This window comes from Brachycentrus maculatus, unplaced genomic scaffold, assembly GCF_059751285.1.
Source record: "Brachycentrus maculatus isolate JH-2025_06_01 unplaced genomic scaffold, ASM5975128v1 h1tg000353l, whole genome shotgun sequence".
In the NCBI taxonomy this organism is placed as follows: Eukaryota; Metazoa; Arthropoda; class Insecta; order Trichoptera; family Brachycentridae; genus Brachycentrus; species Brachycentrus maculatus.
The window spans coordinates 1,641,362-1,663,382 of record NW_028281102.1 but is presented as its reverse complement, the minus strand read 5'-3'; the positions used below and the strand labels follow the sequence as shown (position 1 = coordinate 1,663,382).

At 29.4% G+C, this 22,021-nt stretch overlaps 1 protein-coding gene across 1 annotated transcript in view; it reads right to left on the bottom strand.

Annotated features, from left to right (window-relative positions):
* Positions 1 to 2,486: 2,486 nt before the first annotated feature.
* LOC148303744 (allatostatin-A receptor-like) overlaps positions 2,487 to 22,021 on the bottom strand; it is a 110,754-nt gene continuing 91,219 nt past the window's right edge. Inside the window, exon 2 of the mRNA XM_088269499.1 lies at positions 2,487 to 2,753. Within this exon, the coding sequence (XP_088125625.1) occupies positions 2,487 to 2,753 (267 nt within the window). The remainder of the gene's footprint in view (positions 2,754 to 22,021) is intronic.

Sequence of the window (22,021 nt, the reverse complement as noted above, 5' to 3'; positions counted from 1 at the left end):
AAAACAATTGAATTAAAACATCAAATCCACAAACATTTATGGCGACATTTCCGCATAAATAGATGTTTGAAATACATATTTTCATTGAAAACAATTTTATAAATATGATGTAAAAATCTCGTATTAAGTTTTAATTTTTAAAATTACTCGCAAAGAAGTCAAAAGGTATTGAAAATAATTTACTAAAGTATTAAACAAAATTGTAATAAAAAACTTTAAAAACGTGTCTAACGATGAAGCCTAAAACGAACGAAGAAGTTTGTTTGAGCGAAGTCTAAAAAATTAATTATTAAAGATTTTTTTTTGTAATATTCCAGTAAAACGCATAAAGTGAATGGTTTACTTTAAAAAATATATATTTCGTTGATTTAAAGTAAGAGAAAGATTTAAAAAAAATATTTGGTATTGTATGTTTTATTTTTTTACAAAATGATTTTATTTTATTTTTTACTATAAAGTAATAATATAAAAATTAAATGAAATTTGAATGAAGGCAAAAATATTTACATTTTGTTTGAGTTGATTATAACACTTTATACGTTGAATGTTTATGTTTTCTCGTTTATTTTTATTTTAATACTTTTCTTGAGTATAGAGCTGTCGATAAATAATAATGCTTTTGTTTGATATCCCAAAAGCGTAAGTGAGGTTTATTTTATTAGGGGTAGGTTTTTGTAGAAAGGTATGAATCGAAATTTATTACCACCTATCAAAAATTTATCTCGAGAACGTTACCTTTACTTCCTCTTATGTACGTTCATAGAAATATTGATTTATAAATAGTTTTCATGCTGTTTACTCCAAAAATATATGTGTTTAACTTTAAGACTTTCTTAATCTAGGCAATGAATTGACTTTTTAAAAATGAAATTGGTATGGTTTTCAAAGAAATTGCAATACAAATATCTTTGAAGATCATAGTTTTGTGAGAAATAGCCTTAAATTAAATTTGGGTAATCTAAAGAGTTTGAAAAGCTTTTTTTAAGAACTCACTACTTTTTTAAATCCGAATTTTTCTTGATATCAATAATACAACCGAAAACTACATACATGTAGATAACTTTTTTTAGAATTAAAATTGTTTTAAAGGGTTTTTAAGTTGGTAGGTACATTTTGAAATAAAATTAATTTACCATGGTAAATCAAAAAATATACATTTAAGAATAATGAAATAATAACAGACCTTACGAAAACAGTAAAGTATATATGTATGTACGTAAATTATGTCAAAACTGCCCATGACATTGTTGATTTATCGCGGTTCGTAGTTGACTTTTGCTATTTTCTAATTTTTGAGTTTGTTATGTTGTATAGTCCAAACGACTTATGCTAAAATCTAACATTTCGTTGCAAATAAATTACAGAATGAAGGCTTTAATGAAGGTTTAGAGCTGTCTAAAACAAGGGAAATTACTTTTAAGTCATAGTCAACGTCAGAGGGACCTGACATGACACGTACAGAAGAAGAAGGAGAATAAAGATTTAATTTAATTTAATTTTCATTTAACAGAAATTAATAAAGGCTTGCGTCGGGTCGTGGCTCCTTGGATAGTGTCGCGGACTCATGAGTCAGAGTTTCTGGGTCCAAACCCACTCTACCACAATTTGATACATACCCATTTTTAATAATGAGCAGCCTAGGCTCACATAAATGTTATAAAATAATGTATTTTTATTAACAATAAAAACACAAATATTTATCTTTAAATAAAAAATTGTTGCAAAACGGCATACTTTATATAATGAATGTTTAAATCAACTGAACTTGATTACAAATCGGCATACGAGACTGTGTAAAAGTTGAAACGGTGGGATAGGACTGTAAATTAATGAGATTGGACTGTTTGCAAATTATCATACAACTCTGAGTAAAGGTCGAAACGGTGGGATGGGACTAGAAAAGACCATAGTAGGACTGTTTGCAAATCGCCACATATCTCAGAGTTATATCTGACATATCTAAAGGTTGAAACGGTGGGATGGGACTAGAAAAGACTATAGTAGGACTGTTTGCAAATCGCCACATATCTCAGAGTTATATCTGACATATCCAAAGGTTGAAACGGTGGGATGGGACTAGAAAAGACTAAAGTAGGACTGTTTGCAAATCGCCACATATCTCAGAGTTATATCTGACATATCTAAAGGTTTAAACGGTGGGATGGGACTCGAAAAGGCTATAGTAGTATTGTTTGCAAATCGCCACATATCTCAGAGTTATATCTGACATATCTAAAGGTTTAAACGGTGGGATTGGACTAGAAAAGACTGTAATCGGACTGCTTGGAAATTGTCATACAACTCAATACTAATACTAAATTGTCGTAAAGGTCGAAACGGTGGGATTGGACTTGAAAAGACTATAATCAGACTGTTTGCAAATTGTCATACAACTCTGAGTAAAGGTCGAAACGGTGGGATTGGACTAGAAAATACTGTAATCGGACTGTTTGCAAATCGGCACATATCTCCGAGTGGCAGGACCCCTAGACGACGTCAGTGCAGGTCCCGTTGGCGTTGGCCGTAGTCCTCGTGATCTTGGAGACCGGGGGGCGCGTGCCCTGCGGCGGCATGGGCGGGGGCCCGCAGCAGGCGGCGCGGTGGAACGCCCTGCGGAAGTGGTCGCTCAGGAAGGCGTACAGCAGCGGGTTGATGCAACTGCTCGTGTAGGCCAGCACGTGGGCGGCTATCTGCGCGGCCACCGTGGTCTGCGATATGTCGTACATGCCCAGACTCTTCAGCACTAGTATTACCTGCCAACAAAAAAAGGCTTTTCAATAATTGTTTCGGCAGTCATTTTGTGATTAAATCTATCCATTTATAATTTAAGTTTTACTTAGTAAATACAACTATTTCTTAAAATCTACTGTGACAGATACCGTTAGATATTTTCAAATACCGTTTCAAATACGGTATTTGAAAATGATGTGGAATGCATCGAAACACGCGTCACAGTAGATTTTAATAAATAGTGGTATTTACTACATAAAATTTAAAAAAAAGGCTTATTTATTGTCGCAAAATATAATTTAATTATAAATATAAAATTTGTTTTTTTTTTTACCACTTGAGTATTATTTTGTTACGACTAGCTTTGGAAACTACAGATGCTTCCATCTACGGGTTTGAGAATATTAACTAAATAAAAGAGTTTTATTTATTGTATAATTAAAAAAAGCTCCATTAATACACCAGAATCAATATTATCAATTTTTCAAGAGGATATTCTAGCTAGTCGTAATGTTAGCAAGCCTTCAAAGTGGAGCAGTAAGATATTGAGAAAATATAAGAAATTTTTAATATAGTTTTTAAAAGCTTAACAAGATATTAAACTATTAAAAAAACCTTTTATAAATGAGAAAGTAAAAAAAAAACGTGAAAGAATAAATATATTAATATAAATGAAAATTGATGTAAAAATGTAAGCCCTCCTAAAACAATTTTATTTTTTATTCTTTTTTACGTACAGTACGTACGTATACAGCGCAACTAGAATAAGATATTTTACAAATAGTTAATAAATTTAAATATATATTTTTAAATTGAAACATTATTAATACAAAGCAGCGTTCAACTCCATTTATTATCTAATAAAATAATACTCACTAAATTTATAGATAATGAAATGTTTTATAAAATACTCTGATTTCGTTTATGTATGTAATATGATGTGTCCTGCGGCATTCAATCTCGAGACGAGTCTTTAACAATGTTGAAACATGTATAAAATACATATATACTAATAAATTGTTCAATCCCTAATAAAAAAAAATAATCGAAAAAAAATCAATATAACATATTCAAGCATAAAAAATATTACAGACATAGATATTTGATTTTGAATTCAGATAATACTTCCTCTTGAAAAATCACATGTTTACATTTATTTTATTTGAGCGCGTAGGTATACATCCGATATACTAGAAGCAATCAAAACACGATAAATACTAAGTAATCAAAACGATGAAACCTATAACCATTGCCATATGTAAGATTTTATAAATAACTTTTAATTTAATATGACCGACCATGATGTGTGAAGGGTGATAGATCGTTGATCATCCCCCTTCCAGGACTTGTAATGAGTAAGCGATAATTCTTGTAGCGTAGCGCGTCACTATCGAGTGGTCTACTTGAACGAGCTTGAATTCATGATCGAGTCCCTACTGATTACCAAGGCTTCTATAATATATGCCATGTGCCTGAGAACTTCAAAACACAACTCATCAAACTTAGATTATGTTTACAATTCAGTAACGCCGCGTAGGAAGTGCGGGTTTAAACAAGTTTACGACGTTAACAACAAAAATATGTATACATCATTTTGCAACCCTACTTATAAACATTTGCTGAAATAATACGTTTTAACAATATTCTACATTTGTCCTAAAATATTTAAAATATTTGGTTCAACCTCCTAAGAATAGCTATTGAGAAGAATTACAGATACATCAACAGAGATAAAGAATTTACGATTCTCTTCTCCTTTCACTTGGTATAGGCTTTGTGGCCTGTTTTTAATTCGTCTCCTGCTATGTCGATCCCCAGCTGTCGATCCATCTCTTTGGTGGTCTGCCCCTTAGTCGTCTACCTTGAAGTTGGCCGTACAGTGCAATGTGGGGGAGTCTGGATGGTTCTATTCTTCTCATATACTCATACCATTGTTTCCTTCATTGCCTTCCTCACCAAACGACGTCTTCGATCTCGCATATTTTCCTTATCCTGTTGTTCCTTATTCTGTCTCGTAGACTCTTGCCAGATATGCTTCATAGAGTTTTCATTTCTGACACTCTTAGATCGCTTATATAAAATTATTATTAATATAACTTCTTGGTTAATTATACTCAGTTTTAAGGTTTATTGGTTAGTGATATTTGATTGATAAATTGTGCCAGGTGGTTTGTCTTAAGAAAATAGGATCACATTCATAAGAAATATGCAATGTCTTTGTAAGGAGAAACAGCTGTCATAAAATTATCGTCAAAAATCCTTTTCCTCAAAGATATTGTTTTCTGTATAAAGTTTAATAAATAATTTGAAATAATTTGAAGTGAAATTTGACAGGCATTTAGTTTCAACTGTAAGATAAGAATGTAATATTTCTGAAATTAGAGAAAAAATACAAAATTCTGATTACAATTAATAAATATTTTGATAATGTATTGCGATTGAACTATAAGTTTATTGTTAAACTTTAATCTGTCTAAAAAAATCTTCCATAGAAGCTTTAAAAAAAATCAAAATGACAGATATGAACCTCTTTTTCTAAAACTTAAATAATATGTGTTATTATACTCGTATATTAATTTTTATACTGCGATTATGTTTGTATATACGAAGTTGGTTTAGTACTCATAAATATATACTAAAGATCAACATTTCGGAAAATCAGAACTGTTTCGTTAGCTATTACGGCAGAACGTGTTTGCTTTATATTGTAATGACTGTTGTTGAAGGTTATTTAAATAGGAAGCTTTCATTGCAGGGGTGAAAAATAATTGTCTTAATATTATTAATATACTAGGAAAATTATGATAAAGAAACCCATAATTTTTAAGCTCTAATATTTGCATAAAGAATGTGTACACAATAAGAAAATTCGTTTTTTATCATTTCTTTAATATGTATACTTATGGAGGAAAAACCGTATTTCATAAGTTGATAGAATGCTCGTTTTTATACATATTTTACTGAGAAAATGGTTGTAATTGAAATATTGCAAACAAAATATGTACATTTTTTTGACATCTTAACATAGATGAAGATGAATATGGAATTTTGGATATTTATAGGGCTTATGACCTGTCATAGGCTGGTAAAGTGATCACTTTACACACGTGCAACATTTACCATTCTACTCACGATTGACAACCACACTAGTCAAATGTACTGTCATGAGATAGATCATATATCTAGGAGTTCGCGCTTGTGTAAGGTGATAAATTATCCAGCTTACGACAGGTCTTAAGCTCTGTTAATATTCAGACTTCCATATTCTACTTTATCTATGTTGAGATGTCAAAAAAATGTAAGCATAACTCAATAACTAAGTGGAGAGAACCCAGATTCTTGAACACACTAAAAATGTAAAAAAATGTTTGAGATGTTTTGTTTTTGTAATGAAAATAAAAACACAGTGAATTATACAGTTTAAAATAAAGTTATTCTTCTCGAAACATGTTTCCAATTAAATAATAAACATAAATTAGACCCAGATCTCTTACTTCAAGTTTATTTCTAAAAATATATATTCATTACTAATTAATGCTGTAAGTGAATGATTGTTTTTCTGCCTCCTATCACGTTCCAATCCCGAGGAAGGGATGATGTGGGTGGTTAGTATAAAACAGTCAGACAGTAAAATTTATTTCCTTTTTAAAAATTCATACAAGAATAGAAATAATTTCAGTGTGCGCAACTTATAGAAATAAAACAACAAACTGTGAGTAAAAAAACATTCTTGAAATTATTCTGGCATACCCTCTTAATACCAAAAACGTGATCCCTTCACGTGACCATTAAACACGGCAACATATGCCAAAAACACAAAATATAGCAAATTTCGCTATAAAAACTTCAAACTGGAGTAGTTTTTTGTCATATAGATATGTAATTTTCATATTTTGATTATATCAATCGAAAGTATAATATAAATGTAATATAATATTCATTCTTCAAACCCTTATCCGCACCCCAATCGCGTCTTTTCCATTTATGTAAATAAAGGTTAACGAAATCATAAAATCAAATAATAAATGTATTTTTCATCTTAAACCCTTATCCGCACCCAGTGGTGTATGGGGCACTGCATCATATAAACGCAGTATTATCTTGATCGTTAAAACACAAAGGAAAGGTGATCACCCTCCGTTTCAGGTACCAATCCAGGGAAATATTAAATAAATATCATTGAAAAAATCACTTATATTTGTTTGACCCCCCAGCCTGGTAATCGAACCCGGGACCTTCAGTACGGTAGCCCAGCGTGCTGACCATCACACTACGGAGTCGGAAATAATATAATATGGTATAAGTAATCGAATAAACATAAAATTTCGTGTGTGTCCATATTACTATATTGATATTGAAATCTTTTTAAATGATATGCACATATTTGCGTTTAAAAACATATCGCTCACTCCTTTCAACAACGTCACATATCAAAAATTGTCAATATTCGGTTGTGCGTGTTTTCGGAATGCCCAGAAAATGTACTATATTCCAGCAAAAGCGGCATATTTTTAACTTTATATTTACCCGCTACGGGGCAGAAAGTGTTGTTTTTACATTTGGAATAAAAGGTATTATTTTTTTTAAATAAATTTACTTAATGTTTTTCAAATGGAGAAAAAACATTCAGATTTTACTAAAAAACATCTTTTGCATTCTAAAAAGTTAAAAAAATACCATGATATTTATTTTTAATACATTTGATTTTATTTTTAAACTTAAAAAACGATCTCCTGAAAAATCAAGTTTTTTGATATATGACGTTGTTGAGCGATATAGTAAAAAAAAATGTATGTGTCTATAAAATCAATAAATAAAATTTTAAAAATAAAAACATAAAAAGAGCATATTTTATTTCTATACAGTTTGGTAAAATTCTCATTTGCCATCCCTATTAGAAGCAATAGAAAGCAGGGTTAAGTTGAACGACGTTTTCCACACATTAACTTCAGGATAATTGCTTCACTTAATTCAATGTACCATAATTCGGCTTCAGCTCACTCCCAACTGCATCATATTAAAGTTCATTAGTTATTTTAACATTTGCATGCAAAGTTTGATCAAAGATATTCTAAAGGGATATTTTATTACGAGGATCGTCGCTTATATTTTGTTTACGTGAGGTTTATTTATTTTTATTTGTGGTAATAATTTCATAAATTGTTAATATTTTTATTATATTTTGGCTTAACTAAGCGGAGGGGCGATACTTTGTATTAAGTAACAAGACAAATTTTATTGTTTTTATTTTTTTTATCCTGACATTCATCCCTAGCTTCCTTCACATCCATACATCTTGTCGTTCATGCCCTTGGATTGCGTAGACTTTTGACCCTACCAGGTTTAAGGTTCTGTTTGATCTGATTGCGCCAAGTCTGTTCTGGTCATCCTTCTGTCCGTCCTCTTTCTGTTCTCCCGTTCATATTTGTCAAATATACTTTTAAAGTCACTCTCTCGCTATCTTTTCGCTCCACATGTCCATATAACCTTCTATCTTTAAAGAACTAAAAATGAAAATGTTCGTTTGTTAAAACCTTCTATAGTTATTCACCGATTGATTTGAAATTTTAACACAAAGTTGCATGCAAATACGCCAGTGTTGTATTTACCTGCAACAGTAAAAAATAACAAAAAAAAATAACCGTAAAAATTTATGTGATTATAAAAATAACTGTTTTTATCGGTTGAACGTATCAGCAACACACACAATTCTAAACGTTGTTAATGGCGGATAGCGTGTTTCTCGACATAAGCATTGTGAAATCGAACAAATTAAAAATGTCTTTTCTTCAGTTATAACCACACTTTCTGCAAATAATTAAAACATTCGAGGAAAAATCTCGTGTTTGAGAAAAAATAAAGGCTTGAGTCCACAGTATCTTATTCACGATTCAATTAATTAATAATGATTCAATGAATAATTTATCGATAATTTATTAAGTAAAAGTTTACTTTCAATTATGCAAACGACCTCAATTATAATGAGCTTTACTTTTTACCGTTCCTAATTTCCCGGAATAAGCACAATGAAAAAATTCTTTGTGCGGAGAATTTCAATTAAACACAAATTAATTTCAAACGTTGTTAATTTCCGTAAAATATTCCTTATTATCAAACGACTTGAATTTCTTGAAACCTAAAAAGGTACTGTAAAAAGGACTTTTTAAAATTGAAAATTGGAACAAATCAAAACTTAAAAGCCTTAAAAAATATCTACTAATTACATTCCAAATAAAATTTCCTTTCTTCCACTCTCAATCCATATACAGTATATTTACATACGGAATATATTTGATGCAATTAATATATTGTAAATTGAAATAAAACCGCTTTATTTGAAGGACATGCATGTTTCATAGGAAAAAATTCTGGAAGAACAAAAAGTACATTTCTGGTTGAAAAAGGAGAATAGCAGAAATGGCCGGGACACTTGAGGTTGCATTCCCGTACTCGTACAAGCTTGTGAAAGCTATCGCAAATATGTATCAACGAGATTAATTAACATTTATATTTAAATACTTAAAAATAGACTAGTAATAATTGAACAAAATTAGATATTTCTTATTATATTACCCTGGATTAGTAAATAAATATGTATGTACATATATATATATCTATGTATGTATAAAAGACCATGATGTAAACATGGGATATCGAGTAAGTAAACCGGATTATATAATGACTTCTTTAAAATATATCATTGCTAAATTCAGTTTTTGGATTAGATCATTTAATTAATTATTTACGCAATCAGTGCAAAATTTTGACTACGTATTGGATATTTCTAGCTCCAAAAGTATTTGAAAATTTGAAATCAAACACGAGAGATAGCAAAATATATAAATTTGAATAAGGTAACGAATAACATACCAATCACTGAAGAAGAATCAGTTACTTATTAGTTGCACCTCTACCATGTGTCATATAAATGTCATGACGTAGCCTAAATATAATTATTTCATGGCATCTAAAAATATTTATTGGAAAATTATAAGTTTTTTACATTCTTGCAGTATTTTCAAAGAAAAACAGAAAAGTCTATGCATAATGTTCCTGTTAAGGCACAGCGGGTTGTTAACAAAACGTTAAATAATCCTCAATTAGTTTTTCCCACTACCTTCTTCCCTAAACTCACTTTTTCCTTTCCTTATTTTCATTAATTTGTAATTTTTTTTTAAAAATGTTTAAGTACTATCTACCCTCTGATTGTAAACAGCTATGCATGGTATCAAACGTTTCGACCAATATCACTAGTCGGTTTTTGGTTGGTTGGACGATATTGCTTTTTAGCAATAAGCCCGGCAATGTAATTATTTATTTTTGGTACAAAAAGATGAAATAAATTCATAATTGTACTAATAAAAGCGTCTTAGTAAAAAGTAATGAAATAGATGAAAAAACTTTGAAAATTGATTAAAATATAAGACGAAAGAGTTCAAAAAAATATTATATACGTAACGATAAATTCAAAAGTCTCTAGAAAGTAGTTAAATATGGCGTTCTTTTCAAGGAGCACGTATATCAATAATTCAAAACCAGCAGCTTGCGGAGCAAAATAATTATTTAAAATTATACGAGTTTTGTCCTATGAAGAGAAATGTTGAGTATTCTTCCACGAAAGCGAGATTGTTAGACGGAACGTCCTCAGAAAGAAAAATAAAATTCTTAGTACGCGTATATGTAGGGTTTTACATAAGGTATGGTAACGATCATTTATAAAGGTATTCGGAAATAACATATTAAGTAAATAAAAAATAAGTTTTTCCTTGTTTTTGACATCTCAACATGACTCCTATAATTAGAGATAAAGCAGATTTGTAAACAAGTATTTGGACACACTCAAAATGTTGTAACAAATTAGTTGACACATTTGGCTACAATTCTGGATTTTCAAAATCACTATAAATATTTTATTAAAACGTAATTATAATAAAAAAATTCAAGTGATTTTAAAACAAAGTTACATTTTAATTATAAAATGGAAAATCACAGAATTATTGCTTCAAATATAAATTATATGTAATTATAAGTGTTACTTTTACCCTAAACTGGCGCTTAAGTGCAGGATTCATCATTTTTCCTTTATTTTATTAACTAACTTACTATCTAACACTCCCTTTTCCTCTGTTTTCCTCTGTTTTCATTATCAATCACATTTGCCTCAAAAATTTGTAACTGTTCTTTCTTCACTCATTCGATTCACATGCCTAAACTATCTCAGCACACCTTTCTTAATTTTATCGACAATGCTTATCTCAGACTTGTATTATTTTCATAAACATTTAACATCTATCACACATCGTTAAGCGTTTTCAGCAAATGTATGGTTTAGATTTTTAAAGTCAAAATTTATAAATACAAGGCGTTGGTTGTAATGATTCATTTTGGAACCTAAAATACCTAGTTTTTAAAACCTAGTTAAAAATTAATCGTAGTTTATCTCTTTGAAGAAGAGTAAGTGTTAATTCTAGAGAGTGTTAGATCACTTTATGGAGTACCTACATCCTACGACCCCTATTACCGACCAATCGATAACACGCTGCTCCCAATGTTTGCTAAAGACTCTTGTGTAACTTCTCGTCGTGATTGGTAAACTTCGTCGTCAAATTTACACATGTTTCTAATTTATCGGCTACGAATAAATGATTATGTGGATTATACAGTGAAATATTTTAAATTAAATATGTCTATATTTTTCACTATTAATAATAATAATAAATCCCTTGCCGCACCCCCCTGGTGCATAGGGCACTGCTTCATATAAACGCAGTGTTATCTCAATCGATTACACATGAAGGAAAGGTGATCAGCCCTCCACTTCAGGTACCAGTCCAGTGTAATATTGAATAAATATTAGAGTGAAAAAAATCACTTATATTTATTAAACCCCCCTGGGAATCGAACCCGGGACCTCCAGAACGGTAGGCGAGCATGCTGACCATTACACTACGGAGGCGGACAAAACTATTCATAGTAAAAAAATAATATATTTTCGATATTAAAAAGATGGTTAACTTTGTGGTATGGATAACACTCTCCTTATCATTCGATATTGTTTTTTGGTACAACTTGTAGTTCAAATAACGCCGTGAAGCAAATAACAAATGTATTATATTATTTATTGATTCGGCATTAACTTTGTGGAATGAGATGCTGATTATTTTTTTATAATTAAACACATGTATAATACCACTTAATGAGTTTTATTTCATAACACACGACTAGTGTCGAAAACTTACAGACGTTTTCCTCTACAGGTGAAAGGTAAAACTGGTAAAGTGGTATTATACAAGTGTTTAATTATAAATAAAAAAAATCAACATATGTATTAATAGCGGGGTTGTAACACATACAAAGAAAAAATCTTATTCTTCCATTTTGTCCTTTTTTTAAATATTCAAAAGCTATTTTGACTTGAAAACATATGTTCTAGATGTAAAAAGAAAACCATTTAAACTTCAACCGGTTATTGATTGTTTGAATGTTGTACCTGAGGTTATTAATATGCAGGTACCTACTATATTAAAGTTCTATCTTCAATATAAGCTGTTCAACAAGTTAACTGAATGGGCGTGTATTGTTCATAGGTCTTCAATGAAACTCGAGACAAAGATCAGCTAATTACAGTTGAAGACGGAGAGCAATAAATATTGAATTTCTTCGAATTCCAAGATAGCGAAAAGTAATTTGAACGTTATTTACTCTGTAAATCGTTTATTGGAATTTAATGGAAATACAATGAATAAGCCCAGTAAACCCTGGAATGATAGACAGATGGGAATCTTACAGCCGAAGCTTCGGTATGAAAACTCCATATTATATAAGGATTTTATTTTTCCAATATTATTGTGAAATATGTAATAAAAAACTCATCGATTACCAGGAGGATCAAAAAGTCGGTAAATTAAATCGCATCTGAATTTTAATCGAACATCATTTGGTTGAACTAAATTTTGTTGAACGGACAGACATTTTGAATATGCATTTGGCTGACTTAAATTTTGTTGAACGGACAGACGTTTTAAACGTACATTTGGCTGGCTTAAATTTTATTGAACGGATAGAAATTTTGTCGAGGCGAAAAACATTTTGTTGAAAGGATATTTAGCCAACGGATATATGACCGACTAATAACCAATTAATTGATTTATTTATTTCAGATATTATTCCTTAAAATAATCGAATATGGGTATGGAACCCCAAATGCCCTAGAAATTTCTGATATAATCCTTTTCTTATCAAACATACCTTCTACATTTATTTTTTTATATTTCAATAAAAAAAATACCCAAAGCTTTACTTCATTCATCTGTATCCCATTAAATATATTTCATTCCTAGTTCTAATAATCTGGAACATTATAAGATTTGCATATGATTTGCGTATGAAAGAAAAGAATAACATTTAAGATGTCATAACTCGTAATTAATTTAGAATTATGTAATTATTTAGTGTTTAATTTTAAAATAGACATTTTAATTAACATACAATAGAAAATGTGGAATTTGAGCGAAATTTTGTATTGTACGGTTCAAACCGTTTTTATACCAATTTACGTGTTGAAAATCTGGGGTTATAATTTATCACATTAATTATTAAACGCAATCTTTTGAACCGCAATTTAATTAGATCGGTAAGTAAGGGTTATAATAACCATCCCCTAAAGCTTTAAATTTCTGAATAATATATCCTTTATGTATTTGTAGTATGAATAGTGCTTTTTAGCAGGGTTTGTTTATGTGAACCATTGATAACATACCTATATATTATACAATATTCTACTTACGTGGGTACTTTATTTTGGGTATACTGGATAAATGAAAATTATCTAATATGATAATCCTCCTTCCATGTACAAAACAATTCATTTACATAGCTTGTTATTAAAGAGAACTGATAAACACTTTATAAAAAGGCATTTTGAGGGATTATACTTTGAGATTTTTAAATAATATTTTCTTTAAATCAGATGTATCGATTTTAACTATAAAAAACTTAACGCAAATTTTGAAGTATTACTTGAGGGAAAGCAATTTAAAGTAAACGCGGCCGGGAAATCTTTTTGTTTAGAGTTTTTTTAAATCTCTTTTTTTTTGAATTGGTGGAATCCTTTCAAATTATCTAGTTAACGAATACCGATATTTAGACATCCGATAAACGTCTTAGTTCTTGTAAAACGTCCCGATACTTAAATCTTTTTATCGTCATTTCAACATATCGCTCACTTTCACAAAATCTTCCAGTTTCAGCTGTGCATGTTTTCGGAATGATCTTCCAGTTTCAGCTGTGCATGTTTTCGGAATGCCCAGAAAATGTACTATATGCCAGCAAAAGCGGCATATTTTTAACTTAATATTTACCCGCTACAGAGCAGAAAGTGTTGTTTTTGCATTTTGAAGAAAAGATATTATTCAATAATTTTCAATTGGAGAAAAAACCTTCAAGTTTTACCTAAAAAGATCTGTTGCACAGTATAAAAAGTTCAATAAGTGGCTTGATATTTATTTTTAATATATTGTATTATATTTTTAAACATCAAAAACAGTCTCCTGAAAAATCAAGTTTTTTTGATTTATGACGTTCTTGAAAGGAGTGAGCGATATGTAAATGAAGGTTAATGAAATTATGAAATCAAATAATAAATGTCTTCTTCATCTTCAAACACAAAGCACAAAGTGTTTACGCACAAAGGAAAGGTGATCAGCCTTCCGCTCTGGTACCAGTAGGTACAGGTTAATATTGAATAAATATTAGAGTGAAAAAAATCACTTATATTAATTGATCCCCCCCTGGGAATCGAACCTGGGACCTTCAGAACGGTAGCTGAGCATGCTGATAATTACGGAACATAATACGGACATAATACGGAACGGAATAATAAATGTATTTTATTTAATTTCTTAATCTTGAGAGACCCTTTTCTTCCTCTTTCCCTTAACCCCGTAGTTACCACAATCCTGAGAACTTCGTAATTAATTTTGGCAACATGCTCTTAGTACGAGTACATTAAAATCCTTTCCTTAATGTTTCCGAAAATCCTACAATTAGTATATTACTAATGCTCGAATATCTTTGGATAATAATAATTGCATTTTGTGAACTGTACGAACGGCGTTGTATTAACCCGAATTGTATTAACCCGAATTTCGATAATATATAAATAAAAAAAAACGTCTATAAAAGATTGAATTATCCATAAAAATGATTGCTAATCGTGATAATGACAGATTTTCATTAAAAATTAAAAAATATCATATTTTTTACATTATACTCAACATCATCTTTTATTAATTTCTTAATTAAGTGATTTTGTTTTTCCGAGAATAATTAAATTCGTTATAAATTGAAAACAAAGTAATGGAGTTATGTATTTCAGTGACACGTGTCATTTTAAATTAGCTTATTATGTTTAATATAATTAACGGTGTCACCGCAGAATTTTCTGTTTTACAAAAACAAGTAATTGAATTATTTTTATGATGGAATAATTTTTCTGACTGAAATATAAAAAAAGTTCAAACTAGATTAGAACAAATTTAATTTGAATCGTTCCTTTCAGAATAGTTTTTTTAAAAAATAAATATAACTTAGTCATGTCAATCAAACGTTATTTTTATATTTTATTAGACCTTAATCCTCTATTTTTCATTACATATGATTACAAGTTTTGATTGTACATAAAATTAAGCTGGTGATTTTGAGTTCATTTATGTATTCGTAATTGAATTTTTTGTGTTAAGGCTTCATGTATGAATATTATGTAGATAAATGTGTAAATATATTAATTTATACTTCTTTTGGGCAAAAAGCTAAATTATTACTTTTTATATTAAAAAGACAAGATAAATGTTCATATCATAAAACTTAAGAAATAATGAAAACAAATTGCATAAATTATTATCATTATTTAAAAAAAATTAAATATGCTTTTATTGAGATCAAATTTTTTTGAACACTTAAGTTTTATAAATTACTTGTTTCCGATATGAAAAATATTGGTTAATTTAAATAACACAGGAAAAAGCGTATTCTCAAAACCATTATTACGGTCATAAAACTAAAGTTTAAGGAGGTAAAAAGTTACTTTATGTAAGTCAAAATAACCGTGAAATAAGATACACAATGTATTCAAGATTATTTTCATTATTATGACAATTATCTATCAAGTTATCTGTGAGCAGCAGGAAAATAATACTTTATGAAACAATTTTACATTATCTAACTTAACCATTGGTTAAGTTAGATAATGTAAAATTGTTATTATATAATGTAGGTACAAGATTTCATGACAGAATAAATGTTCTGGCAGCTTTCCAAGGGTGGTTAGCAGACTTGACAAGGGGCTGGTACGGTATAACTCTCAGTAGGTTAATAACCCATTTTGCGGAAGGCTTTACATAAAAAAGTACCCCCGATATGACCTCTTTCATATGGCATTTGTCTAGGAATGACGTAAATTTGTTTTTTTTTTCTCTTTCCTTCAACTAGGTTCAACCTGAATTCTACAAATATTGTCGGATTTTTGCTTAATTTTTAACTATTTATTTCGTATGAATTCATGATTGATTTGTTATTTTTCTTAAATATCGTAAGAAAATGAAAGAAAATTTTAAATACACATGTTAATAAATCAGATTTATTTCTTAAATTTTGTGATTTGGTCTTCACACCAATAGTTGAAATTAGTTTTTTAGAGTTTTTATTAAATTTTTTTTAACCATTTTAAAAACCTTTATTCAAAATATTTTTTTGTTAATTTTAAGCGACTATAATATTTGTGTGAATAAAAATCTAGTAAAATTTATATTTGAAGCACTAACTGTGTGATTTTCCATTTTATAATTAAAAAATAACTTTGTTTGAAAATCACTAAAAATATTTTATAATTACTTAATTATAATGTCTACCGGTTTCGAAGCTAACCGCTTCTTTATCAAGACTCATTAATACTTTAAGTATAGTAGTATTAATCAGTCTTGATAAAGAAGCGGTCAGCTTCAAAACCGGTAGACATTATAATTAAGTTATAAAAAATATTTATAGTGATTTAAAAACAAAGTAACATTTTAATTATAAAATGGAAAATCACAAAATTAATGCTTTAAATATAAATTATACTAGATTTTTGACACACAAATATTATAGTCGCTTAGAATTAACAAAAAAATATTTTGAATGAAGATTTTTAAAATGATTCAAACAAATTAAATATACACTCTAAAAAACTTCATTAATTGATTCGGCAGTCACTTTGTGGTAAAATGTATCCATTTTTAAATACTGTTTTAAATACCGCTTTTTCTTAAAATCTACTGTGACACGTGCTTCGATGCATTCAGCATCATTTTCAAACATTTTCAAACACCGGTGTTTGAATTGTATGTGAAAAGAGTATTTAAACCATACAGTTTATATTTATTATCTTATTTAAAAAAAAATTATGACTAGCAACGTAATTGTACAACATGGGAATGTGGGTAAGTGAGGTTATTTGAAGATATAGTATGAATATAAAAATGAAAAAACGGTTTGTAAATAAGATGGCATGTAAGGTTTGGTAAGGTTAGGTTGGTGAAATGATGGGTGAGGCGTAAATGTGCCATTTGTAGGTACAAATAGTGTGAATATCAAAATGGAATGGAAGGTAGAGACGTTTTACAATGAAAATATCTCTCACAGAGGGATCGTGCCTAATGGAAGCAAAGAGTAATAGGTAATAGAAAATATTCTTGAGGATTTTTCAGAAAAAAACCTTACCTTTAGGATATTAATTGCTACTTGAAAGTAGTAACAGGAAACATTGAGGTTTGAATAGGGAATGATTTACATAAAATATCAAGAGTGAATGGTCAAAATGAGAAACATGCATTATTTTTAGACGATGCAACTTACTTAAAAACTCAGTGTGTAATATTTTTTTATAAACATTCCTTTCATCAGGCAAAAATGTAGGTTTATTCTATGAAACTATTTAAAAATGGAAATTACGTGTTTCCAGTAGAATATGGCACAAAAATCGATAAACACCGTTTGTAAACATAAGGAAATTTTTGTATTTGTTTAATTTTTCTTCGTGTAATTGACAAACAAATTGACACCGTTTCGATCCAATCAGTGTCCTGTATACATATGAACATTTGAATGCAAATAGGGGTAATAAAAGTATCAATACACTGATTGGAAGCGATATGCATCGTATCACTCAAAGTATGATAGCTAATCCTTGAGCAATTGATGAGAACATTTGTTTCCCTGTTAGGTACAAAGAATCAAATTGTTATGATTATTATAATTTTAAAACACAATTTTTTTTTTCAGTATTTATTAAAATATAAGTTCATAATTTAATTTGTAAAAATAGGCCTCAAATGGAGGCAAGCATCTTATTATTTATGGCATTGGTGTATATTAAAAGCTTCAATATCTCATGTTTTCATAATATTTTCCGTTTATTTTGCTATATTTCTTTCTACCCTTAGGGTTTTGAAGAAAAGGGATGACGGTTTGTTTATGATATCTGGGATTGGGAATAAGAAGATAAATGAAGTAAACATCAATGGATAAAATAAATCATTTTTGCGAAAAGCAAAAAGTGATGAGTAATATATTCAAGAGCGAGGATTGAGACTGAAACACCGAAACCTCCGAGAGACTTGATATGAATTGGTCCATTTGAATAACTTCTCGAGCTGATCTCAATATGACTTCATATTGAGACGAAAGTTCCCGATCGAAGTCCTCTAAAATATTATTCGTAAATATTTCAAATGTATTGTAATACAATAAAAACGTACCTACTTTTTACTCTATAATGCTGCGATGAATAAACTTTCCTTCTCACTAGAAACATATGTTTCCAAAGCAGGAACCTATGCTGAAAAATAAATTAAATGATCTTTATTTTTAAATAAATATTTTTGGAAACCATGTCTAAAATTGATTAACCCTCGTATCAGTTGCTCTAATATACCTAGTGTTATTAAATTAAAATCATTTAAATCTTTGAAAATATTTTTTTCACAAAACTACAATAATTACGCAATCGATGGGAATCAAACCCGCGAAGCAAGTTACGCTGTCGAGCGTTTACCCAAATACACCATGACATCTGTATATTAACAACTATCTTATTATATTTTTAATAAATCCAAACAATATGAAAAACAAAAAATCCACTTCCTAAAAAGAATATACAACATTTTTTGTATCGAACCCGGGACTACCAGAACGGTAGATAAACGCGATAACCCCTAAAATAAATTGAAAGCAGACAAATAAATATCGTTATATAACGTAAAATCATTGTTAGCCCAAAGGTGAAGGGCAAGGATATAAAATTCAACTATATATTAAAAGTATTCTTAACGAACAAACGCTAAAGAAATGTTTGTTAAATACAGTAATTAAATAAGGTTTTATGTATGGTAAGTGAGCAAACGCCATGCGGTAGAAACGATATGGATACAACATGCGAATAATTATTATTTATGACTTCTTGAAAAACCACGCTCAGTAGGTTATTAATTCAATTATTGTGAAAAATTATTATACTAATTTAAAAAAAGTATGCCTTTTAATGTTGCTGTTAAATTTGGGTGTCTGGTGATTATTCTTAATTCGTCCAGAAAGCACAAAAATTAGAAACAGATTCGGTCGTTTAACATGACACATTAAGCACTACTGAGTATCCTTTAGCAATAAAGGGATTACTTCTACAGTTTAATTCTGAAATATAAAAAAATGTTTAATTGATCATGCAATTACGAGACAACGAGCTCATTTTTTTGAAAAAGCATTTTCTTAACAACATAATTTGGGTATACTTATTTATTATTTCATTTAATAATGTAATCATAAATAAAACATAATAACATATACAATAATATCCCCGAGCCGAAAGCACATTTTACAATATTTATTTATAAAACAACATTGAACGAAAATTCTTTATGCAGTCAAATACGACATGGCCGAATAATGGGATGAGTAAATATTTTTTCATTATCCATTTATGTATAGCTTTTTTATATTAATGTATATATTTAGTGACTCTATGGATGATGAAAGCAGATTATTTAATTTTATTGTAAAATAAGTATAGTTTGTTTGACTGTAAGAGGTACATAAATATGTATGTGTTATATTATTTATTTGGATATTGTTTTTTTAATCGGTCGATAAAGTATTATCATTGGTAGTACAATGAGATGACTGGGGGTTTTCAAAAAAAAAAAAAGATTTCTTGAAAAACCACTCTCAGTAGGTTATTAATAAAATTTTTGTGAAAAATAATCATACTCACATAAAGAAAGTAGGTACGTTTTTAATTTTGTTGGTTTTTTTCTTGTTTTTATTCTTAATTTGTCAAAAAAATACAGTTAACTAATAACTTTGTGGTGTGGTTGGTTATATAATACTCTCGTTATCATTCATAGTTCACTTTGTGTAATACCACTTAAAAATACAACTTCATGACTACCGGTTTGGGAATAACGATTCCATCATCAGGTGAAGCGTAGACAAGTCTACATTTGACCCGACAATAGAATAGTTATTTCCAAGCCGCTAGTCATGAAGTAGTGTTTTTGAATGATTTTACACAATTTGAACGATGACTTACTTTTTAGCTAAAAAAAATATTCTAGAGCTCCATTGAGCTGTATCTGTTATAATGATCATTTAAAAGAATTTCCAGGAATCATACACGTAATAAAAAAGCTTTCTGAAAATCCCATTTTTATCGATTATTTCACAGCCTAGAGAAAGTGTCAAGTGTATTTTATTTCCAGGTATAAATCCGAAAAATAAATGTTTTATTGACGATACTTGTTTTTCTTTTGCGCTGGTTGAAGAATATTGAAAATATTATTGTTTGCTTTATATCTATTTACACAGCAAAACCAATACTTCGCAGATGTGACTTTATTTTCACCTGTCAAATTTGGAATTGAACGTCGAGATGTGTACATTATCATCAGAGTTTTCGTAGAAAATGTACACAGAATGTGACTCGTATAATGTATCACGTAATTTCAAATAAAATATCCAATTTCAAAGAACAAACATTTTAATTAAATAAATGATATATTATTGAAATGTAAAAATATTGTTTTATTAAATACTATTTCTTGAGATAAGAGACATTTTATACCAGTGCTTTCTATGAATTAATTTGTTTGGATACATTTTTAAGCGACACTAAAAAATATTTGGATTTCTGTAAATGATTTTTTATTTTTTTTTATAAAAGTTCTAAAAGTCTTTTTTTGATTCCCAGGAAAACAAAATAGTTTTCAATCTAATATTAATATAATATCATCCTGGACTAATACGCGAAGCCCAAGGTTGATCACCTTGTTTTCATGTAACTAACAATCAAGACAGATGAAAACTGCGTTGTATGACCTGTAGGTTGAGGGAAGGGTTTGTAGAAGTGCGATATTACAACTGGTTCTATTCAAATTTTATTTTGAGTATTCACATATACTTGTAAACAAAACTATATTGAAATAAAGTTTATCTCCGTAGTGTAATGGTTAGCGCGTTTCGCTACGGTGCTAAAGGGTTCTATTTCCAGGGGGTAAAGTAAATATTAGTGATTTTCCACTGTAACATTTATTTAATGTTATTCTGGACTGACACGTAATGCGCCGGATTATCACCTTGTGATGTATGGAACGATTAAGGTAATACCACGTCAATACAATGCAGCATCAATACAAGGGTTGGAAAAATATTTCATCCCTAATATATCAATTTTACATTAATATTATATTTTTTAATATTAATTTTTATATTAGTTAAGATATATCATTAACATCCCAACACTTTTTACAAAAGACGGTATATTTACAGGGCTTGTAATTGTCATTAGTTGGTTTAAATGATCACATTATAAAAACGACAAAAAATAAACATTAATTTCCAAGTGAGTACTGAAAACAGTCCACGACAGATCAAAAATCCTGCAGAAGCAAAAATTTCCACATTCCTATTCTCCAATAAGTTCTTTGTCGAGATATCCGTAAAAATGATCATAATTATAATTTAGATAATTTATATAGCGCTATTTTCGCAAAATACTACCGCAAGGGTGCTTATAAATCTCTGATATGATAATGATAGATAGAAAAAATAAATGAATAAATAAAACGTCGTCCGTTGGTTTCATAGGCGGAGTCTGGGGTGAGGAAAAGGATGAACCGACATATTGTTACGCCTTATACTCTTCTTGGCCTGGACCGTAGTTTAAAGGCTTTATTTTTAGGAAAATTTATAGCAACATAATAAT